Source organism: Anomaloglossus baeobatrachus, chromosome 6 (assembly GCF_048569485.1).
Source record: "Anomaloglossus baeobatrachus isolate aAnoBae1 chromosome 6, aAnoBae1.hap1, whole genome shotgun sequence".
In the NCBI taxonomy this organism is placed as follows: Eukaryota; Metazoa; Chordata; class Amphibia; order Anura; family Aromobatidae; genus Anomaloglossus; species Anomaloglossus baeobatrachus.
In genome coordinates this window covers 433861746-433886827 of record NC_134358.1, presented here as the reverse complement: position 1 = coordinate 433886827, position 25082 = coordinate 433861746, and the positions used below count along the sequence as shown (strand labels likewise).

Genomic DNA, 25082 nt, shown 5'->3' with positions numbered 1-25082 from the left:
GTACCCGGCGTTGCCCAGGATAGTAACTGTCTGTCTCTCCCACTCTCTCTCTGTCTCTTTATGTCTCTGTTTCTCTCTTTTTTTTCTGTCTGTCTTTGTCCGTCTCTCTGTTTGCCTCTGTCTGTCTCTGTTTCACTGCCTGCCTCTTTCCCTGTCTGTCTCTATCTCTGTCCATCTCTCCACCGATATATTACCTTACATACAAGCTAAGAATGTCCTTTGTTGCCTATAGCAACCAATCACAGCTCCTATTAATGACCTGTAGCTCCCAGCTCCATTGACTTTAATGTAAGCAGGTTTTTTGGTGAATAACTAAAGTGCGGGGTTAAAATTTTCCCTCAAAACATAGTCTATTATGTTCCCTGAGTCAAATTACGTGTTTGTGCAAAATGTTGTGATTGTAAATGCGATGGTGCAGATTCCTTGAGCGGACATATAAACACACACACAGCTTTATATATTAGATATATTATATAATATAAAAATTATTCCAAAACGGCATCAATAGAAACACACAGCTGCACTGACTCAAAAAACTAAAACATTAAGAGTATTGGAATATGGTGACACAATCTAAAAATTTTAAATTTATTTATTTTGTTTTACAAAATGTACAATTTTTTTTTCATTGCTAAAAGAATAAAAACTGTACAAGCTTGGTATTGGTGTAGTCGTACTGTTGAGGAGAATCTTACGGCTACACAAAGTATACTGTAAAAATAATTCCCAAAAACAGTCTGAATGGTAGGTTATTTTTTGCACTTTCACCGCACTTGGAATTTTTTTCCCGTTTTCCAGTACACTATGTGGTAAAGTTAATTTTGGCATTGAAAAGTTCAACTCATCCCGCAAAAAAATAAGCCCTCATATGGTTATATGGGGGGAAAAGTAGTTATAGCTCTTGGAAGAAGTGGAGGAAAAAACCTGAGTTTTACCGTGGCAGAAAGGAGTTAAGCAGAGTTTCTCAAACCTCTGCGTGCACATAACCTTACGTCTTGGGTGAGGGGTTTGTACCGTATAAAGCCTCTTTCACATGCCCACGTAAAACACACGTATTCACAGTCCGTAGTGAAGGTGTGTGTGTTCGTGTGTTATCCGTGTGACATCCGGATAGCACAGAGACAGCATGAACTTGTATACTTACCTGTCCTCGGCACTGCTGTTACTTCCGGGTCCGCAGTTAGTGCAGTGAATATGCAATGAGTATAATGAGGGGGGGGATCGGAAGCAATAGCAGAGGCAGACAGGTACTGTAAGTATAAAAATTCTTTATTTTTATGTCCCCTGTAGTTTCTCTGGTATGTCACACGGATCATATCAGTGTGCTGTCCATGTGACACTCGTGTTGCCGAAGAAAAACGGACACACAATCCGTGTGTGCAAACATATTGAATTTAATGGGTCTGTGTGTGTCCGTGTCTCAAGTACGCGTGATGGCACACATTTCGGAAATACGGACGTGTGAAAGAGGCTTAAAGGGTATTACATTAAAGGTATGTCCACACAGGACACATCCACTGCAAGAAATCCCACAGTATTTCCAGCAGCGTTCACCCTTTGCAGTGTAGATTTGCAGCAGAAACTGACATGCGGCACTGCTGGTTAGGTTACGGTAAGAAGCACATGGCCAAATAATTCAAACGAGGATGATAATGCAGTGCGGGGACTGCACAGAAATCCCTGCCATCCACTTTGGTCGGGACAGCCATCGGCTGGGCTGAACATTGCGTTGCGATCCTTGGCTGTGTTGCTTCTCCCTTACACATGGGACTTTCTTTGCAGTGTGTGGATATTTTGTAAATCAGAGGCTGTGTAAATGTCTCTGATCCCCCTGATCTAAGACCTTACATACAATGGGGGTGCTGGTAATCCAGATATCTATCAATAGGTTCATTTAGTTAAAAAAAAAAAACCCAGCAAATTAAAATGACTTAGTTCTTGTGGCCAGTTGTGAAGTGCATCCATCTTTCCGTGCCACTAAGGATAGAGCTCAGTCTTCCAGGACCAGGCCTGCAAACCTGTTGCTGAATTCACACTGTGGCTGATTTTCCACCACACTGACCACTTGGGGATTTACACCTTTTTTGCCTGTTTTTCCTTTTTTCTTGGACTTTCCTGATGGCACCTTAGTACAACTCTGGAAGTGATCCTGAGGGAGGGTAGCCATTACAGCATGATTACAGTCCTGGTACAGCTTCTGCAGACATGGACATGATGTAAAGATGTCTGCTGCAGCGGATGGAGTCTTTAGCTTCTGGACCATGCGATACACAAGAGAACCACTGTAAAGTCTGAAGTGAAAGACGTCACAAATGTTATTTTTTTTTGAGTCATTTTAAAGGTTTGCTTGTAAACAACTAAAATGGTCCTAATAAAGTCCTTCATTTAGTAACACTTGTTTACGGGTGTGAATAAGAATGGTGGTCGTCTGTGACAAACCCTACACATGGGTTAAATGCCACTGAAGACCAGCTCGAGATTAATTGTCATAGCCTTGGTTGTACCAAAATGTGATTTATTTAAAAGGAGTTGTCTCACTGCATACATCGTTTTTCAGAGAATGGGCTTTCCCACAAACAAAGTACAGTTTACTCATGACCCTCGAAAAAAAAAAAAGTCCCACAATTGGATGTGCTAAAAAATAATGTTCCTGTACTGAGATAAATCTTAAATATGTGTCCCAATGGCCACACAGTCAGGCTGAGGGCCGCAGAATTCAGATGGAAAAACGGCCCTTGAGACAGCAAGTCTGGGCGGTCTGGGAGCGCCCACGGTTGACCCACCGTGAGATGCCACAGATCCGGGTACCACGACCGCCTCGGCTAATCTGGAGCGACGAGAATGGCGCGACGACAGTCGGACCTGATTTTGCGCAGCACTCTGGGGAGCATCGCCAGAGGAGGAAACACATAGGGAAGTCGAAACTGCGACCAATCCTGAACTAATGCGTCCGCCGCCAGAGCTCTGTGATCTTGAGACCGGGCCATGAATGCCGGGACTTTGTTGTTGTGCCGTGACGCCATGAGATCGACGTCCGGCGTTCCCCAGCGGCGACAGATCTCTCGAAACACGTCTGGGTGAAGAGACCATTCCCCCGCGTCCATGCCCTGTCGGCTGAGAAAATCTGCTTCCCAGTTTTCTACGCCCGGGATGTGAACTGCGGAGATGGTGGAAGCTGTGGCTTCCACCCACTGCAGAATTCGTCGGACTTCCTGGAAGGCTTGACGACTGCGAGTGCCGCCTTGGTGGTTGATGTAAGCGACGGCCGTGGCGTTGTCCGACTGGATTCGGATCTGCCTGCCCTCCAGCCACCGATGAAAGGCCAATAGGGCTAGATACACTGCCCTTATCTCCAGAATATTGATCTGAAGAGATGACTCCATCGGAGTCCAGGTTCCCTGAGCCCTGTGGTGGAGAAAAACCGCCCCCCACCCTGACAGGCTCGCGTCCGTCGTGACCACAGCCCAGGTGGGGGGTAGGAAGGATTTCCCCTGCGACAGAGAGTTGGGAAGGAGCCACCACTGAAGTGACGTCTTGGTTGCAAGGGAAAGAGAGACGTTCCTGTCGAGTGAAGTCGACCTCCTGTCCCATTTTCGGAGAATGTCCCACTGGAGTGGCCGCAGATGGAATTGCGCGAAGGGCACTGCCTCCATCGCTGCCACCATCTTCCCCAGGAAGTGCATGAGGCGCCTCAAGGGGTGTGACTGACCCCGAAGAAGAGATTGCACCCCTGCCTGCAGAGAAAGCTGTTTGTCCAGCGGTAGCATGACTACCGCTGACTGAGTATGAAACTCCATCCCAAGGTACGTCAGTGATTGGGTCGGTGTCAACTTGGATTTTGGAAAGTTGATGATCCATCCGAACTGCTGGAGAGTCGCCAGAGCGACGGAAAGGCTGTTTTGACACGCCAACTGAGAGGGTGCCCTGACCAGAAGATCGTCTAAGTAGGGAATCACCGAGTGTCCCTGAGAGTGTAGGACCGCCACAACAGATGCCATGACCTTGGTGAACACCCGTGGGGCTGTCGCCAGGCCGAAAGGCAATGCCACGAACTGAAGGTGTTCGTCCCTGATGGCGAAGCGCAAAAAGCGTTGATGTTCGGGTGCGATCGGCACATGGAGATAAGCATCCTTGATGTCGATCGATGCTAGGAAGTCTCCTTGTGACATTGAAGCGATGACAGAGCGGAGAGATTCCATCCGAAATCGTCTGGTGCTCACATGTCTGTTGAGTAGTTTGAGGTCCAGAACGGGACGGAACGAGCCGTCCTTCTTTGGCACCACAAACAAGTTGGAGTAAAAGCCGCGACCATGTTCCTGGAGGGGAACAGGGATCACAACTCCTTCTGTTTTCAGAGCGTTCACCGCCTGAAAAAGTGCATCGGCTCGCTCGGAGGGCGGAGATGTTCTGAAGAAACGAGTCGGAGGACGAGAGCTGAACTCTATCCTGTAACCATGAGACAGAATGTCTCTCACCCATCGGTCTTGAACATGTGGCCACCAGGCGTCGCAAAAGCGGGAGAGCCTGCCACCGACCGAGGATGCGGTTCGGGGATGCCGAGAGTCATGAGGAGGCCGCCTTGGAAGCAGTGCCTCCTGCGGCCTTTTGGGGGCGTGACTTAGCCCGCCACGCATAGGAGTTCTTCTGGCCTTTCTCCGACCTGCTGGACGAAGAGGATTGGGGCTTGGCGGAGGGACGAAAGGACCGAAACCTCGATTGTATCTGTCGTTGCTGAGGTCTCTTTGGTTTGGACTGGGGTAAGGAGGAGTCCTTTCCCTTAGATTCCTTAATAATCTCATCCAATCGTTCGCCAAACAATCGGTCGCCAGCAAACGGCAAACCGGTTAAGAACCTCTTGGAAGCCGAGTCTGCCTTCCATTCGCGCAGCCACATGGCCCTGCGGACTGCCACAGAGTTAGCGGATGCCACCGCTGTACGGCTAGCAGAGTCTAAAACTGCGTTCATGGCGTAGGAAGAAAAAGCTGACGCCTGGGAAGTCAAAGACGTAACCTGCGGAGCAGAATTACGTGTAACCGCATTAATCTCAGCCAGAGAAGCTGAGATAGCTTGTAGTGCCCACACGGCTGCAAAGGCCGGGGCAAAAGACGCGCCCGTGGCTTCATAGGTGGATTTCACCAGGAGCTCTATCTGCCTGTCAGTGGCATCCTTTAGCGATGATCCATCTGCAACCGATACCACAGATCTAGCCGCCAATCTAGAGACTGGGGGATCCACCTTGGGACATTGAGCCCAACCCTTAACAACGTCAGAAGGGAAGGGGTAACGTGTGTCAGTAAGGCGCTTAGTAAAGCGCTTGTCCGGAACCGCTCTGGGCTTCTGGACAGCATCTCTGAAGTTAGAGTGATCGAAAAACGCACTCCGTGTACGTTTAGGGAACCGAAACTGGTGTTTCTCCTGCTGAGAAGTCGACTCCTCTACAGGTGGCGGTGGGGGAGAGATATCTAACACCTGGTTGATGGACGAGATAAGATCATTTACTATGGCATCCCCTTCAGGTGTATCAAGATTGAGGGCAACGTCAGTGTCAGAGCCCTGAGCTGCGACGTCCGCCTCGTCCTCCAGAGAGTCCTCACGCTGGGAACCTGAGCAGCGTGAAGAAGTCGGGGAAGATTCCCAGTGTGCCCGCTTAGCCGGTCTGGGACTGTGGTCCGCAAATAAGAAAGCCGCGGAGACACCATCACGTGTTTCTCAACGCTGGCAGGAAACTAGCCAGGTCTTTCACCGGGAAGGAACAACCACGGGAAGGGCAGTCTCCAGTCAAGGAGACCACCTATTCCAAACATGGTATCCATCCACAGACAGCCGTTTCAGGGTATTTGCCCCTCATCAGTGTGGAGTAGGAATCTGGCTAGTGGGGGCAATGCCTAGTAAAAGACTACTTAAGCAAGCATTGTTGACCTTAGGGAGATCAACATATCCACTGCGGAGACACCATCACGTGTTTCTCAACGCAGTGATTCTAGAGCATTGCCCCCTGGGAAGTATGCAAATAAGAAAGCCGCGGAGACACCATCACGTGTTTCTCAACGCTGGCAGGAAACTAGCCAGGTCTTTCACCGGGAAGGAACAACCACGGGAAGGGCAGTCTCCAGTCAAGGAGACCACCTATACCAAACATGGTATCCATCCACAGACAGCCGTTTCAGGGTATTTGCCCCTCATCAGTGTGGAGTAGGAATCTGGCTAGTGGGGGCAATGCCTAGTAAAAGACTACTTAAGCAAGCATTGTTGACCTTAGGGAGATCAACATATCCACTGCGGAGACACCATCACGTGTTTCTCAACGCAGTGATTCTAGAGCATTGCCCCCTGGGAAGTATGCAAATAAGAAAACCGCGGAGACACCATCACGTGTTTCTCAACGCTGGCAGGAAACTAGCCAGGTCTTTCACCGGGAAGGAACAACCACGGGAAGGGCAGTCTCCAGTCAAGGAGACCACCTATACCAAACATGGTATCCATCCACAGACAGCCGTTTCAGGGTATTTGCCCCTCATCAGTGTGGAGTAGGAATCTGGCTAGTGGGGGCAATGCCTAGTAAAAGACTACTTAAGCAAGCATTGTTGACCTTAGGGAGATCAACATATCCACTGCGGAGACACCATCACGTGTTTCTCAACGCAGTGATTCTAGAGCATTGCCCCCTGGGAAGTATGCAAATAAGAAAACCGCGGAGACACCATCACGTGTTTCTCAACGCTGGCAGGAAACTAGCCAGGTCTTTCACCGGGAAGGAACAACCACGGGAAGGGCAGTCTCCAGTCAAGGAGACCACCTATACCAAACATGGTATCCATCCACAGACAGCCGTTTCAGGGTGGTTGTTCCTTCCCGGTGAAAGACCTGGCTAGTTTCCTGCCAGCGTTGAGAAACACGTGATGGTGTCTCCGCGGCTTTCTTATTTGCATACTTCCCAGGGGGCAATGCTCTAGAATCACTGCGTTGAGAAACACGTGATGGTGTCTCCGCAGTGGATATGTTGATCTCCCTAAGGTCAACAATGCTTGCTTAAGTAGTCTTTTACTAGGCATTGCCCCCACTAGCCAGATTCCTACTCCACACTGATGAGGGGCAAATACCCTGAAACGGCTGTCTGTGGATGGATACCATGTTTGGTATAGGTGGTCTCCTTGACTGGAGACTGCCCTTCCCGTGGTTGTTCCTTCCCGGTGAAAGACCTGGCTAGTTTCCTGCCAGCGTTGAGAAACACGTGATGGTGTCTCCGCGGCTTTCTTATTTGCATACTTCCCAGGGGGCAATGCTCTAGAATCACTGCGTTGAGAAACACGTGATGGTGTCTCCGCAGTGGATATGTTGATCTCCCTAAGGTCAACAATGCTTGCTTAAGTAGTCTTTTACTAGGCATTGCCCCCACTAGCCAGATTCCTACTCCACACTGATGAGGGGCAAATACCCTGAAACGGCTGTCTGTGGATGGATACCATGTTTGGTATAGGTGGTCTCCTTGACTGGAGACTGCCCTTCCCGTGGTTGTTCCTTCCCGGTGAAAGACCTGGCTAGTTTCCTGCCAGCGTTGAGAAACACGTGATGGTGTCTCCGCGGCTTTCTTATTTGCATACTTCCCAGGGGGCAATGCTCTAGAATCACTGCGTTGAGAAACGCGTGATGGTGTCTCCGCAGTGGATATGTTGATCTCCCTAAGGTCAACAATGCTTGCTTAAGTAGTCTTTTACTAGGCATTGCCCCCACTAGCCAGATTCCTACTCCACACTGATGAGGGGCAAATACCCTGAAACGGCTGTCTGTGGATGGATACCATGTTTGGTATAGGTGGTCTCCTTGACTGGAGACTGCCCTTCCCGTGGTTGTTCCTTCCCGGTGAAAGACCTGGCTAGTTTCCTGCCAGCGTTGAGAAACACGTGATGGTGTCTCCGCGGCTTTCTTATTTGCATACTTCCCAGGGGGCAATGCTCTAGAATCACTGCGTTGAGAAACACGTGATGGTGTCTCCGCAGTGGATATGTTGATCTCCCTAAGGTCAACAATGCTTGGGACTGTGGTCCGGGCCGGAGTCCTCCACGTGAGACCTAGGGCCCCCCCTGGGAACGTGCTGCGGCGCGGGCAGAGAGGGGCCTGGGGGTGAAGATCCAACAGGGCCCGGGGCCTGTGTAGGGACCGGTCTGGACTGCAAAGCTTCAAGCAGCTTGGCAGACCATTTGTCCATAGACTGAGCCATGGATTGTGAGAGTGACTCAGAGTTTTTCAGCAAAAACTGCAAACTCTGTCCCTGTTGCCTGGACAGGGGGAGCAAGGGATTCTACCTGAGCCGAGGGGCCAACTAGTGACCGAGGCTCCGGTTGTGGAAGCAAAACAGGGGTTGAGCATTGCTCACAGTGAGGGTAGGTGGAACCCGCAGGTAACTTAGCCGCACAAGAGGTACAGGTCGCAAAATAACCCTGTGTCTTGGCACCCTTGCTCCTTGTGGACGACATGCTGTTGTCTCCTAGGAGAGTGATCACTGAGTGTAATTGGGAAGGGTATACAGCCCGACTGAACAGAAATATATAAATATATATAGTATCTATTCCGGCACCCTAAGGGGACCAGCACTGGGTGACCGGTGTGGCTTACCGACCGCTAAAAAGCGGAGTGTGTCCCCTCCAGATTTCCTGCCTTAGGTCTCCCAGCGTTGCAGAGCTCTTTCCAGGAAATCTTTCACAGGCAGAATGCCAAAGAAATGGCTGCCGGAGCTCTCAGGGGAGGAGAGGAGCCGTGGGCGGCGTTAGAAAAGTGCGGGAATCTGGAGTCCCCACAGTGATCAGTGAGGGGGGGAGGAACATACAGGATGCCCTGGCCCTCACAGCCGACGTCAGGTCGGCAGTCCCGCCCTTATCCCTGATAGACAGGCCCGGGGGCGGGAGTTTTGCTACTAGGCCGCAATTGAAGCCGGGGACTAAATTTAATACCGCGGCCGACAAACAGGCGCGGTCGGCGCGGAAGTCCGCCGGCCGTCACAAATAAGCAGCTGCTGCAGCGTCCGGGATGAAGGCGCTCCATGCACATCCCCCATGGGGGTACAGAGTACCTTAGTGATGCAGGGCCCGGTCCCTGAGGATAAACAAACTCCTGTCCGACAGATTCCCCCAGGGGCTGCGGAGGGAGCACGGTCCCAGTGACTGGATGACCGCTCAGGATCCCACTTCTCCCAGAGCCGCTAAGAGATGGTGAAGGAGACGGCATGAGGCTCCTGCCTTTGTACCCACAATGGGTACCTCAACCTTAACAGCACCGCCGACATAGTGGGGTGAGAAGGGAACATGCCGGGGGCCCCGTGGGGGCCCACTTTTCTTCCAACCGATATAACTAAAATGAGATGATGAGTGGATGTGTGCCTCCTTCCACACAAAGCATAAAACTGAGGAGCCCGTGATGCACGGGAGGGTGTATAGGCAGAGGGGAGGGGTTACACTTTTTAAAGTGTAATACTTTGTGTGGCCTCCGGAGGCAGAAGCTATACACCCAATTGTCTGGGTCTCCCAATGGAGCGACAAAAGAAATACTATTTTAAGAATCCCTCAGTAAGACTTAATACATTTTGTCTTATCAGAGACCGATAATTCTCTTTTTGGACCATTTTGCCTGAGGAAAACAAGCTGCCTAATTATTCTGCACAACTTGATTAAAGGCGCTAAAATCCTTAAGCCCCATCCTCACCCATTACAGAAATATATACCACCTGACCTGCTTCATCCAATAAGCATTCAGGTTTATACAACCGGAGGTTGGAAAATCTACATAAAATGATGATATGGTCAAAAAACTCCCCTAATAATTATGTACACAGTGTATGTGTGTCAAGTCCTAGCGTTAGCGCTTGAGGTCACTCACTGAAGGTACGGTGGGCTGGATAGATCAAAAGGACCTACTCATTTCAGAAGACCAGGTTCTATTTCTGTAGGGGTACGGTAACTAGCAGGCTTCCCTTTTATGAATTCTGAATGGTGATCACTGATGATACTGCACAAAAACCTGGACTGTATCTTGGCTTTCATGTTTAAATAAATTCATCACTAATTGTTTATCCTGTCGTCAGTGAAAAAACATCATCTAAAAAAGTTTTATTTTTATATTATATATAGAGTGTGCAGCTTCCTGTGATGGAAAACGCTGACACCGTGCGTGTCTTCCCCGATCGCAGGGGGCTACCCTCCTGCCGCACACTGATCTGTGTGATTGGTTCCAAACAGGAGAGGAAGCTGCCTGGAGCTGAATGGAGACTGCAGGAGCTGAGCAGCTGAAGGACCTTCCAATCGAATAACTCAAAGATCTTTAAGATCATGTGACTGCTCAAGGTCAAAGGTCCTTCAGCTGCTCAGCTTCTGCAACTGCTGTTCAGATCTCATCAGGAACTGCAATATGTGATAATGTTTAGTGTGTGCAAATGTGCATGAGGCAAAGCTGTGTGTGCATGAGTAAATGTGAATGTAGCAAAGCTGTGTGTGTATGAGTAAATGTGCATGTAGCAAAGCTGTGTGTGTATGAGTAAATGTGCATGTAGCAAAGCTGTGTGTGCATCAGTAAATGTACATGTAGCAAAGCTGTGTGTGTATGAGTAAATGTGCATGGAGCAGAGCTGTGTGTGTCTAACTGTGCATGGAGCAATGCTGTGTGTATGAGTAAATGTGCATGGAGCAGAGCTGTGTATATAACTGTGCATGTAGCACAGCTGTTTGTGTGTAAATGTCCAAATGTACATGTAGCAGAAATGTAAATGTAACAAAGCTATGCATGTCTGTAAATGTACATGTAGCACAGCTGTGCAAGTACCTTCATGTGAATGACATCACATGCTAATGCCTGGACTGGATACACGTTATTTCCGGAGACGCTGCTGGCTGGAGACCCTACCAGTGGGACTTGTAATGGCCATCTGTATGACTGGACCTTTTGGATTGTATTTTACTGTGCTCAGTTTTTATAGACCATACACTATACCCTATAGGTAATAATTTTGTATAATTATTACCTACACCCATCCAGGGCTCACATGGATTGTAGTGAGAATTAGAGGTCTGCCTTTATGATCTGCTCTTGGTGTATACAGGTACCTCGGTTCTCAGCCATCTGGGTTCCTTTGGGTTGTAGCTCACACATACTGGGGGAGTTTGGTTAATTTTTGTATCCTAGGCCTATATTGGATATGGGGTGTGTAGGACCCATCTAACCCCCTGCAGTTGTTGATCCTCCTAAGTACAATAGACTTAGTTCTCTCTGACCTGGTGATGTCGGGCTCTGGGAGTGGTGTGCAGAGCAGCTGATTGAGGTGCAGGAATATCTGCAGACAGCACTGCCACTGGCACAATATATGTACGTCCTCCAGAATCAGCCGTCCGTGCTGGGCTCCTTCTATCCGCAGTCTCTTGATCTGCTCACACAGTGATGAGAGGGCCTCTTCATGGTCATCTGAGAAGGCACAAATTGGTCACATATCAATATCCAGGACATGATCTCTTCATTGACAGGAGCGTAATCCACAGTGAAAATCCACAGCATGTCACTTCAATTTTAAGATCTACAATTTCTGGCGAATTTTTATTTTGTTCCATGTAGAAAAGATTTGATTAAGGATAAGTTTACATCCACAGTCTGTGTGAGGAAACGGAGCAATGTCAGCCTGTGTGCTAGTGCAAAAGGGCCAAAATGGCAAAATTTGCAGCATGTGCCAGTCCAGGCTGACTTTGGATCTGACTGGTGCATGTAAATATCAGCCATCTCTTGCATCCATCCGTGGATAAGCACATGGAGTGGCACCTGGAGCCAGTAAAGCCCACAACCTGCAGACTTGACCGCTCCAAAAAATACAATGCCCGTGAACTAAATCTCTTCCACTTTGCTGATGACACTCCGACCATTTTTCAGCATACAAGAAAAATCACTGAGATGTGACTGAAGCTGTAGACGACCATTTCACCCCGCGGTACATACTTTGCTAGCTAAGGCCGGTTTCACACATCCGGCTTTTTGCCGGTTTGATAGATGCGGCACACGTCATTACAGTATGATTCAGTACAGTGGCAGCGCCGCAAAATCCGGGTCACATGCTCTGGTCACATGACAGCATGTGACCGGCGCTTGTTGCGCTGCCAGTGTACTGTATACACTGTACTGGCGTGCACCGCATCCGTCTAACCGGCGAAAAGCCGGATGTGTGAAACTGGCCTAAGCAGCAGGTCTCGTGCACTAAGAACCTCAAGGTTTTCCGTGTAGCAATAATGGAGTTCCTGTATAGAATGCCTGCGGAGAGCTGGTGCATAGTGTTTGTATTCATCTGGACCCCCTAAATCCAGGTTTAGGGGCTGCTGGTCTTTTGCACAGATGAATACACCTGGAAATTGGAATAAAAGTGATTTCTAGACAAAGGAAACATTTTCTTGCCTGGTTGATTATGAGCGTTGCCTGCTACACCACAAACCATCCCCATGATCAGCGCTTTTATGTGATGCGGCTTGACTTTGGGTTCTGCTCGTCTACTCCAGTAACAGATTATAGCCAGGACAAGTCTATAGGGAGGCGGCACAAGCTCCAGGTCCTTCATTTTCACATCGAGGCTCCGCAGCAGAAGGTTTAAGCGTGTTTCTAATGGAAGCTGAAAGGGATAGAACATAGAAGTGAATCCAAATCCAACAAAGACGTGGCAATCATTGCTGCTTACATCTTACACATCTACATCTGTTATTCTAAAATTCAAATTTATACCAGGGCTGTGGAGTCGGAGTCGGAGTCGTGGAGTCGGAGTCGGAGCTCATTTTGGTGGAGTCGGAGTCGGAGTCGGAGTCGGTATAAAATGCACCGACTCCGACTCTTAAAATATATAATAAATTGGGGACAGGAGTGCAATGCAGAATGTGCTGAATATTTTACTAAATAATAACATTTAGTATAATGCTTATATTTAAGTGAAAAATTTATTGTAGTACAATGTGAACATCAGACATTTAATTGTTTTTATGATACAATAATCAAGATATTTGGATAGAACATAAAATATTTATTGGAATACAACTTTAGAACACAAAAAACTAATAAATTGTAAATATGTAATATATATATATATATATACACACAGTGTATATACACACACAAGATATATATGTAATCTACTGTATATTACATAGTGTATTACATATTTACAATTTATTACAGTTTTTTGTGTTCTAAAGTTGTATTCCAATAAATATATTTTATGTTCTATCCAAATATCTTGATTATCGTATCATAAAAATTATTAAATGTCTGATGTTCACATACACATATTCATGTACTACAATAAATTTTTCACCTAACTAAGCAATATATGTAGGAGTCGGAGTCGGAGCCGGAGTCGGAGTCGGAGCCGGAGTCGGAGTCGGTGCAAGAGAATTTGAGGAGTCGGAGTCGGAGTCGAAGGTTTGGCTTACCGACTCCACAGCCCTGATTTATACAATTGTCTATATACTTTTTCTATCGATGCCTCACAGCCATCAAGATCGCTGCTTGCAATCAATTAAAGGGTTTGTGTACTACTTTTACATTGATGTTCTTCCCTTAGGATAGGTCATCACTATCTGATCGGTCGGGGTCCGACAGTCCACACCCCCGCCGATCAGCTGTTCTCAGTGCAGATGGTGGCAGCAGGAAATGCTCAGTTCCGGCGCTGCTCTGTCTTTTGATAATGGCACAGACCATGTACTGCACATCCACCTGCCATTGAGTTGAATAGGAGGCGGATGTGCAGTACCCGACCGCTATCAGTTGACAGGGCAGCTCCGGAACTGAACATTTCTGGCCGCCTGCTGCTGCCATCTGCACTTTGAACAGCTGATCAGCGGAGGTGCAGGGGTGTTGGACCCCGGCCAATCAGACATTGACGACGTATATTAAGGGTAGGACATCAATGTTAAAGTAGTATCCAACAGCTTCAATAGAAAATTTCACTATAGACAACTAATGGACACATTGCTTGTTAGAAACCACAGCTCAGATACCATGTTTTTGCAAAAATAAGACAGTGTATTATACTTCCCAGGAGACTCATACTTACCAGGGCCTGGACGTCTGCGTGGCTCTCAGGTCCTCCAGTGATTTCCAGCGGGCGCTCCCAGCAGGTGTGCTGCACGCTGCATCCCCCGCTTTTGGCTGACACACTCACACACATCAGATCACACACACACTTATACACTCACATCAGATTGTGTGCACAGACACACACACACACACACATATAAGATCACACACACAATCACCGATCAGATCGCGCACACACACACTCGTCACTCACCACATCCGGCGGTACAGAATGCCTTCGGCTGCAGGGGAAAATGGGAGGAAGTTATGCTTGTGCTCCACCACACTGCGTCTCAGGATTCTGCCAGCCAGAAGAAATCAGTATTGCTGGATGTGGTGGGTGTGGGTGCGATCTGATGGGTGCGATCTGATGGGTGCGGGGGTGCGATCACTGCAGGTCCTCTGCTCGGCGTCTGGAGAGTATGATTACGGGGTGCCCGCTTTCAATAATGAAGTGTCCTGCAGGATTCTTTAACTTTTTTATCTGCATGGACATTTCATTACTGAACCGCGACTGGGGTTATTTTTGGTGGAGGGCTTATTTTTGAAAAAACAAGGTATATGTACTGTAGTGAGCTGTGCAACCAGATGATAAATACTGAAGGCTGCTAAAGAAAAGCAAGCAGAGGTCCTGAAATCAGCAATACACAGGCATAAAACTTTATATCTGAAAAATGAATAACTTTGTGTTATACAAAAAATAATATTTGCTGAAAGTAGAATGTCCCTCTAATTGAATATGTGAGCAAATACGAGTATCATAAAATGATAATGTCACTGTCTGCATATAACGGCCACCTTCATCCCCTCTTAGGGCTCATAGGATATGTGGATTGGTAGAAGAACTTTATCTCACCAAGCCATATTGGAGAGCTAATGGCATCTAATGGTAACTATTTGTCTAGAAATCCTCTTTCAACATGCGTAGTGGTTATAGGTAGAGATGAGTGGGCCCGTGGTTTGGTTTGGTGGGTTCAGCCGGACTTTAGATAAAGTTTGGCTTGGGATCCAGACTTGACCTGAACCTCAATGGAAGTCACTGATTGGGCAGTTCGGATCTTCGCCCACATGAAGCCAGCCATAAACAGAGGGTGGATGTTTTTTTTCCCCCCTCTTCTGGTTCACACTACGTCCGATCACGCTGTTGTTACAGCCAGTGCCAGCCGTTCAAACACTGCAAGCTGCTGTACTGGGCTGAAGACTGAGCATACCTGAGCACCGAGATGCTTGCGCAGTGGTTGAAAATCTATATATGCACACATTTTTTTTATTTTAAAGTCTGTGTTCACTCATCTCTAATTATACAAGGGGCTGCTGATAAGTCTTTGGCTTTACCCAGAAAAAAACGGGATAGGATGATGAAACTTTACATTTATTCCACATACTCTCCACTGATGTCAACACACTTCTTACATCGGTATTCCAAGTTCTGTAAGTCTAGCAAACGGAAGGATTTCAGTTGTGCCTCAAACCAGGCATCCGTAGCAGCCATGGCAGCAGAAATGGTGTGAAATTTGGTTTACTTGAGGTGTTTCTTCAGATTTGGAAACAGATGGAACCAGCTGCCTTCAATTGGTCCAAACATTCAGTGTAATACCTTGCATTGATGGTGGAACCCTTTTGAAGGTAGTCCACTAGCAGCACACCCTCCTTATCCCAGAACACAGACGCCATCACCTTAGTGGCTGATTTTTGCACCCTGAACTTCTTTGGATGAGAACCACTGTGCGTCCACTCTTTTGACTGCTGATTGTTTTCAGGCTCATACAGATAAATCCAGGTCTCATCCATAGTGACTTGTCGATGCAGGAAGTTCTTATCAGTCTGGAAACACTGACAAATGGACTGGGAAGTTTTCACTCGCATGCTTCTCTGATCTGTTGTCAAACATTTGGGGACCCACTTTGCAGATAGCTTCCCCATGTCCAAATGATCATGGATACTGACAAACACGTTCACGGGAAATCCCCATGATGTCTGTTATTGCTTTAGCTGAAATGTGTCAATTCTCCAGTATGAGGTTGTGCACAGCATCAATGATCACTAGAACAACAACCACTCTCGGTCGTCCAGGACATTCCTCATCATTGGTGCTGAAGTGGCCCGTTTTAAATTTGACAACCCAGTTCTTAACTGTGGAATATGAAGGACATTGATCCCCCAATGTCTGAGACATATCACCATGAATATCCTTAGCGGACTTTCTTTGCAGAAACATGAATTTAATCACTCCTCTGCTCTCAGTTGCTGTGAATATCGCATTAGACTCCGCCATTTTGTTTTCCCGCGTGTGGAGAACACTGTTGTCATAAGCAACAAACACAAAATTTTGAAAACATATATTAGACACATAAGGCTTTTTTATGTGATGGAACATTTATTACCATAGAAACAAAAAAATATCACAAAGCCAAAGACTTATCAGCAGCCCCGTGTAGGCTTTTTTTTCATACAGCATGCGCAATTTTTCATAGAGCCTGTGGGAACTGGCCTAAACCTGGCAGGATTGATGGAGCGCAAAATGAAACCAGATTTAGTGACCCTGCTGTAACATCGAGTGTGTACAGTTAGGGCCAGTGGTTTCACCATTCCTTTGGCCCAAAATGTGAATCTTCAGAAGTCTACAATCCAGCTAGATTTAGTGTCCCAACGCTCCTCTGATTCAGCTACAGCACCAGTGAGTGCACAGTTTAGGCCAGGGGTGCAATCATGCCTTGGGTCTGAATTGCTAATCTTTAGAAGCGCACTACTCTAACGGAAAACAGAACTGATAGACAGGGGAGCATGTGCTCCTGCAGATGAAACATGCTCCACAAAGGATAAATGAGACATTTAGATGTATCCACACAAACTACTGATATTTGTTAGAGCGGTAATCTGAACCCATACTTACAATCTTACCTGTGGAAGTTTACAAAGTGTGAGGTTTTCACTGATCTCATCAGAACTTATCTCCACCGTGGATCTTCTGACGTTAGTCTCCAGTCTGTCAAATTCCTGAACTCGGAGTTCCTTACTTCTTTTCGCCTCATCACTGGATGCATTTAGAAGCAGGGCATAGATCAATTTACGCACCGGTTTTGTAACAAAATGAGAGGATGGCTTCTTAATATCCTCAACTTGAGCATGAAGAAACACTCTTCTCAATACTAAAGCATCACTAAGCAATGGGGACAGCTCCCCTCCTGCTAAAGCAACCTGCACCCAGTCAGGGACGGTGAGCTTCACTGCGGTTGGAGAGGTATAAGCGCCTCTTAGAAAATATTGCTCAAGGTTTATAGTATCACAAAGGCTATATTCTTCCATGGCACAATACAGGAGCTGCCTGACCGAGTCACGGTCCTTCACCCTCAGATGGCTCAGAACATTTTCCATGGCTTCTTCCACATCTGCAAATCTAGACAACCAGTTCAGTAGGCCATGTATTCGAGAGTGTCTTCGGCCACCGTGACTGGCATTGCCTACTGGTAAATGGACCTTACTGAAGAACGTTTCTAAGACCGGCAAGCTGATATAATCATTGCCCGTCAGAACAGCAAAGAGCGGTAACAGAACCAGATTCATGTTATTATAAAACTGGCACAATTTCTGAGCTGAAAAACTCCGGACTGAAATATAGCAGTCACGAGTCTCCTTCATGGACACAATGTTTTTCCATTGGAAGGAAGTTTGGGGGCAATATCCAGCCTTTACATCAAAGATGCAGAAGTCACTGTCAAAAGAAAGTATGGGGCAGTTCCACAGATTGGCGAGGGCAACTATTTCTCTATCGGCTTCTGAGAAGCACTGGACGAAGGGCACTTGGAGGTTTCTCAAGACCTGGATGCAGACGTCTCTGCTCAGCAGAGGAAGCACGCTGCCACCCTTGCCATGTGAAAGGCTTTGCGCCATTCTAATCTTCTCCCTAAAGCGCTGCTTTTGGGTTTCCAGTTTCTTATCAGAAATGTCGCAGCCGCCATCAAACACGACATAGGCTTGTATACGGCATACAGACAAGCTCTGAAAGAATTTACTAAGGACGTCGGTGAATTTGTCATAGTCCCCGCCGTGAACAAGATCCAGGCCAGAATCAAAGTATAATTTGTGGTACAGGTTGTTACCATCAATGATCAATTTTGTGTTTTTCAGCTTTAACTCGTGGAAGAAATTACTGTGAGAAGACACGAAGGTCATAAATCCTTGGATTCCCATGTTGAGGATAAGATCACAGGGGTCTGAAATCTAAAGAATAGAAGACATTACTTACATGGCCCCCAATAACAATTCACATACTGTGATACATGTATCTGTGCCCCCACCGATCAGCAATGGAAGGCGCCACTGATGTGTGCGATCCCACAGTCATGGAGGACACAACAGGGAAATAGCGTCTTCTTACTGAGGATTGGTGGAAGTTCCATAGAGGTTAAACTCCCCACTAAAAATAGGCCATCAGGGCCATTGTAGCTAACCAGCTACCTGTTCTTGGGAGAGCCGGCGCCAGCACCGAGGGTCAGTATAAGCCCCGTGCAGACTGCCAGATTTCCGGTCCGAGTGTTATCCAAGGAAAAACAGACAGCACTCGGGCTAATGTTACTCAATTGGGGCAGATGGGAGATTTTTCTATTTTAAATTATTCATCTGCATTCCCCCACTGAATAACATTGGTCTGAGTGCTGTTTTTTTATTTTCACAGATTGCACTCGGACCGGAAATCTGATCGTGTGAACCTGGCCTAAGTGTTACCACTTTACTGAGGGGAAACACAGGATTGGGAAGGGGCTGTCCCACGGGCAATGGGAAGGGGCTGTCCCACAGGCAATGGGAAGGGGCTGTCCCACGGGCAATGGGAAGGGGCTGTCCCACGGGCAAGGGGAAGGGGCTGTCCCACGGGCAAGGGGAAGGGGCTGTCCCACGGACAATGGGAAGGGGCTGTCCCACGGGCATTGGGAAGGGGCTTTCCCTCGGGCATTGGGAAGGAGCTGTCCCACGGGCATTGGGAAGGGGCTGTCCCACGGGCATTGGGAAGGGGCTGTCCCACGGGCATTGGGAAGGGGCTGTCCCACGGGCATTGGGAAGGGGCTGTCCCACGGGCATTGGGAAGGGGCTGACCCACGGGCATTGGGAAGGGGCTGACCCACGGGCATTGGGAAGGGGCTGACCCACGAGCAATGGGAAGAGGCTGTCCCACGGGCAGTGGGAAGGGGCTGTCCCACGGGAATCGGGAAGGGGCTGTCCCACGGGAATCGGGAAGGGGCTGTCCCACGGGAATCGGGAAGGGGCTGTCCCACGGGAATCGGGAAGGGGCTGTCCCACGGGAATCGGGAAGGGGCTGTCCCACGGGAATCGGGAAGGGGCTGTCCCACGGGAATCGGGAAGAGGCTGTCCGAGTAGTGGACAAGCCCTTTAATAGTATGGGGATTTAAAAAGTATCTGAAGGGGATCTGCTTCAAAATCCACATAAAAAAAGAACTCCATGTTAAGCTACCCTCATTAGGCTATGTTCACATGTTGAGTTTTTCTTCATTGCTTTTATGCTAACAAGTGATCAGATTTAAGAAATTACACACTTGGGTTTTTTTCTGACGCTAATAAAAAACTGCTGTGTTTCTGAAAGATGCAGCGTGTCAGCTCTTTCAGCGTTTTTGCAGTTTTTCCACCATAGAAAGCAATGAGAGAGTACAAAAAGAGCGCACGAAAGAAGTGACATGTTGCTTTTTAGAACGCAGCGATTTGGCAGCATGCAAATCGCTGTATTCTACAACGCCACATGGGCATGGATTAGGCACAATCATAGATTGTGCTGGGGACGCAGGACGCATGCAGTTACGCTGCAATGCAATGCACAGTGTAACTGCATGCAATACGCACATGTGGGCACACAGCCTTAAGGCCCCGTCACACGCAGCGATGTATCTAACGTTATATCGCCGGGGTCACGGATTCCGTGACGCACATCTGGCATCGTTAGCGATGTCGTTGCGTGTGACACCAACGAACAAGCGTTAACGATGGAAAATACTCACCTTATCGTCCATCGTTGACACATTTTTAAAAAATCGTTGATTGTGGAGGACGCAGGTTCATCGTTCCCGAGGCACCACACATCGCTAAGTGTGACACCTCGAGACTGACGAACTACAGCTTACCTGCAGCCACCGGCAATGCGGAAGGAAGGAGGTGGGTGGGATGTTACGTCCCGCTCATCTCCGCCCCTCCGCTTCTATTGGGCGGCCGCTGAGTGACGTCGCTGTGACGCCGAACGTCCCTCCCCCTTCAGGAAGAGGATGTTTGCCGCCCACAGCGAGGTCGTTTGGAAGGTAAGTACGTGTGATGGGGGTAACCGACTTTGTGCGACACGGGCAACAAATTGCACGTAACGCACAAACGATGGGGGCATGTGCGATCGCACGATAAATCGACGTGTGTAACGGGGCCTTTAGGCTCTGTACCCACGTTGCGTATTTGCATGCAGTTACGCTGCGTATTGCATCGCAGCGTAACTGCATGCGTCCTGCGTCCCCTGCACAATCTATGGAGATTGTGCCTAATCCATGGCCACGTTGCATTTTAGAACGTGGTGATTTGCATGCTGCCAAATCGCTGCATTCTAAAAAGCAACATGTCACTTCTTTCGTGCGCTCTGCATGCTGTCTCCATTCTGTCTATAGGTAGAGGCAGGATCCAGAGCGCACGAATTCTGCAGTCACCGAAGTTTCAGAACGGAGCTTTTCAGCTGCGCTCTGAAGCGGACATGCAGTGACTTTACGCTGGGCACATAGCCTTACTGCCAAAAGAGCAGCTTTTGCTGCAGAAAAAAATGCCGCAAAAACGCACTGTGTGAACATAGTTATGTTTCCTGTCACTAGATCTCTCCTGCTTCCACAAGAAATGAAGCTGATCCATGCAACAATCACACACTTTTATTATTAATATATCATGCTGCACTTACCATCCAGTGTACTGGAGACTTGTGATGTCAGGTGACATGATGATGTGAGTGCAGTACAGGAGCGGCTCCTGCCCGCCGCCATCAGAACCGACACCTGGGGGAGGACGCAGCAGGTAACATCTCAGGCACCAGGACACCGTACGGTTCGTACACTGGGGGTCCACACCAAGACCCTCCCTCACCACAAACAGGAACGATCCAGCGAGTCCAGGGAACCGAACACCAGCGCGCAGCTTGATGACGTCATCACGAAACAGCTCTATACACGCATGTGGAAGCCTCCTGCTGACGAACGGTTTCCATAGATACTGAAGTGTAAACAAAGATCAGGGACAGCGCAGAAAACAGATGACTCGTGCTGAATCCTGGAATAGAAAGGTAAATAGTTATATCGCGATATAGATAGCGATACCAATATCATCACAGGAGACCGAAGGGGGATTGTGTGAGCTTGTATCTACTACAGTGTGTGATGGTAGGATCATGGGGGAGCAATGTTACCATGTCATCCAGCTGGTCAGCACTAAAAGCCTGGCTGATAACAGAGGACACTAGAGTCAGGTTGTATTAACTGCATAGCAAAACGTAGTAATAATTGTTTATGTAGGTACATGCAGCTTGGGGCCCTGTGTAAGAAGTGTCTTTGGGCCCCTCTGCTTTTATGGCAACAAAGCTATAGAACATTATTGCAATTACACGTTTTGTTATAATCATGTCATTTCCTTTGTGTATATTGGAACAAGAGAAAAAAAGGCGAATAGGACATAACCACACAAAACCACAAAAATAGGCCTGGACAAAATTATTGCCACCTTTCCAAAATTGTAGGTAATCAACTTTGTTTCAAGCATGTGATGCTCGTTCAAAGTCACCTGTGGCAAGTAACAGGCGTGGGCAATATGAAAATCACACCTGAAACCAGATAAAAAGGGGAGAAGTTGACTCATCTTTGCATTGTGTGTCTGTCTGTGTGTATCACACTACGCATCGAGAACTGAAAGAGAAGAGAACTGTCTGAAGATTTGAAACACAAATTTTGGAGAAAAAAAATTAACAATCTCAAGGTTACCATGTCCATCTCCAGAAATCTTGATATTTTTTTTGTCCCCGATGTGAAATATAATCAAGAAGTTCACAACCTATGCCACTATAGCAAATCTCCCAGGATGTGGATGGCAGAGAAAAAAATGATGAAAGGTTGTAAAGCTGGATAGTTCGTTTGGTGGATTCACAGCCCCAATCAAGTTGCAAAGAGATTCAAGCTGTCCTGAAGGCTCAGGGTGCATCAGTATAAAGGCGTACTATCCATCAACATGTGAATGAAATGAAACGTTACGCCAGGAGACCTATGATGACCCCACTGCTGACACAGAGATACAAAAAAGCTAGACTGCAGTTTACCAAAATGAATGCAAGTATGGCAAAATCCTGCTTGGAAAGCGTCTTGTGGACAGAGGAGACCAAGATAGAGCTTTTTTGTAAACGGACCATTCTACTGTTTACTGAAAACAGAACAAGGCCTACAAAGAAAAGAGCACAGTACCTACAGTCAAATATGGTGGAGGTTCAAGGATGTTTTGGGCTTGTTTTGCTTCATATGGCACTGGGAGACTTGACTGTGTGCAAGGCATCATGAAATCAGAAGATTACCAAAAGATTTTGTGTCACTACGTAGTGCCCAGTGTCAGAAAGTTGGGTTTGTTTCCTAGGTCATGGATCTTCCAGCAGGACAGTGGCACCAAACATACTTCAAGAAGCCCCAGAAATGGATGGAAACAAAGCGCTGGAGAGTTCTGAAGTGGCAGCAATGAGTCTGGATCTAAATGCCATTGAACACCTGTGGAGAGATCTTAAGATTCCTGTTGGGAGAAGGTTCCTTCAAATATGAGACCTGGAGCAATTTGCAAAAGAAGAGTGACCCAAAATTGGAAATGTAAGAAGCTTGTTGATGGTTATAGGAAGTGATTGATTGCAGTTATTTACTCCAAAGGTTGTGCAACCAAATGTTAAGTTGAGGGTGCCAACTATTTTGTCCGGCCCATTTGGGGGTTTTGTGTGAAATTATGGCCAATTTGCTTTTTTTTTTTGCTGTTGTTCCAATACACACAACATACAAGGACATAACTTGTATACCCAAACGTGTAATTGCAATAATTTTCTTAGAGAAATACTTCATTTTCTGGAACAAATTTAAGGGTGCCAACACTTTCAATCATGACGGTATATAGTATGACCCTGCTGATGTTTTCACTGATACTATTTCTGGGTAGATGCGATGTTTTGATCACCTCTTATTGCAGCTTTGCACCAACTAAAAAACGTAATTCTGGCACTTTTAGGGTTTTTTTCTCATTACCGCGTTCACCAATCGGATTAAGTTCATTTATATTTTGATAGATCAGACTGTTGTGAGCACAGCGATACCAAATATGTTTGTTTTTTTTTAAATTGTTTGATTTTAATCAGGTAAAGGGGAGGGGGATCTAAACTTGTGTTTTTGATTTTTTTTTATTATAATTTTATTAACTTTTTTTAACCTAATTTTTATTGTATTTAATAGATTCTCTAGGGAACTGGACGCTGCGATCATCTGATTGCCTGGGCTACACATAGCAGTATGCAGTATTACAATACTGCTATGTATAGCAGAAATCACGATCTCCTATGAACACCAACCACGGGCCGGAATTCACAGGAGATTCATAATGACAGGCGCTTTGTCATCAGCAGACCCCCAGCTGTCATAGGAACCCATCAGCGCACCTCGATCATGTCATGGGCTCGCCATTGGGCAGAGAAAACCATGTACTCCCCTCTGCCAGTGCATGTTAAATGTAGCTGTCATAGATTGACAGTAATATTAAACTGGTTGATCTCTGCTAGATGCACGTATTGGCTGATAAAATCAGCCATCATCTGCCGGGAAAGATGCAGGCTTGGTGTACAAGACCACATCAAAGGCAGGGACATGACTTTTGACATACCAATACATCAAAGATTGTGAATGGGGTTAATGGCCCCACACAGCTCCCTATATATCATCTGATGGCCCCTACAGCCTTTTATATACTTCATGATGGCCCCCGCTTCTCCATATATCTAGTATGATGGCCTCCACAACCTCTTATATGCTTTATTATGGTCCCAACAAACGTAGAATATAAACAGTAAAGATTATACTCACCTAATCCTGATTCCTGGCACCACAGGCTGCATATCTTTTATGGCGGACCTGCAGAGTTAGCGTGATGCAATGACGTCATCGCTCTGCCTACATGGACACACTGTCGTCTCGTAAATTGCAGGCCGGTAGCGGTCTGTGGCTTAGGAGATAGGCAGTCATAGAGGTTGGAGCTTTTGCCTCGTGATCTATCATGGAACTTAACGGTGCTGGCGTCATGTTGATGCCGATACAGTTCAATGCGCCGACCTTTGGAAATCCGGGGCTCTGGGGAAAAAAGTTCACCTCTGCTACTGATGGAACATGGTAAAGCTTCTTTTCTAATGGAGGAGCTGATAGACTGGTCTTCTCCACAGATGCTGCTCCATCAGCAGTCATTTTAATTTATAGCTAACAAGAGAGGATTATGTAACATAGAGGGCGCTGTGATTAACAAAAATAATGAGACTGTGCTGTGTAAGGGACGGTGCTATACATGACAAGAGATGATACTATGTAATAATGGATGGTGCTGTACATAACAGGAGAGGATGCTATATAATAAGGAAAGGCCACATACATAACTAGAGAGGATAGTACATAATAAGGGATGATGTTATATATAATAACAAAGGAATCTAATTGAGGATGGTGCTGTATATAACAAGAAAGTACACTATATACTAAGGGACTGTGCTATACATAATAAGGCTACATTCCTGTATCTGTGTGCACTGTTGGTGTGCTGCCTGATTTTTTTTCTTGCACAGACCTTTTGAGTATGTCCCATTTTGATCCTCAGAACCTCGCATGATCTGAGTCTCGCAGATCTTATTCTGAGATCCATGATTTTCACTGAAATGTGAATGGATCTATGAAACTCTGAGTCTGGGTTCTGTCCGATTA

General features: G+C 47.0%; 2 protein-coding genes across 2 annotated transcripts in view; one reads left to right on the top strand and one right to left on the bottom strand.

The window, feature by feature from the left end:
- Positions 1–503: 503 nt before the first annotated feature.
- ASTE1 (asteroid structure-specific endonuclease 1) lies at positions 504–21253 on the bottom strand. Its single transcript, XM_075315206.1, has 5 exons — positions 21017–21253; positions 16987–18306; positions 12418–12628; positions 11259–11445; positions 504–2291 (listed from the first exon to the last, which is right to left on the bottom strand). The coding sequence occupies exons 1-5, from the start codon at positions 21017–21019 to the stop codon at positions 1991–1993; spliced, it is 2022 nt and encodes a 673-aa protein (XP_075171321.1). The 5' UTR covers positions 21020–21253; the 3' UTR covers positions 504–1990.
- The window catches only part of NEK11 (NIMA related kinase 11), a 430667-nt gene continuing 426688 nt past the window's right edge, over positions 21104–25082 (top strand). The window contains exon 1 of the mRNA XM_075315207.1: positions 21104–21394. The gene's annotated coding sequence lies outside the window, so the exon portion shown is untranslated. The remainder of the gene's footprint in view (positions 21395–25082) is intronic.

What these genes read in the sequence shown, in the direction of transcription:
- ASTE1 (XM_075315206.1), bottom strand. An exon ending in CACTTTGTAAACTTCCACAG is followed by an intron (nt 12,629 to 16,986) that starts GTAAGATTGTAA and finishes TATCCCTTTCAG; the next exon opens with CTTCCATTAGAAACACGCTT. An exon ending in CAACGCTCATAATCAACCAG is followed by an intron (nt 11,446 to 12,417) that starts GCAAGAAAATGT and finishes GTGCCTTCTCAG; the next exon opens with ATGACCATGAAGAGGCCCTC.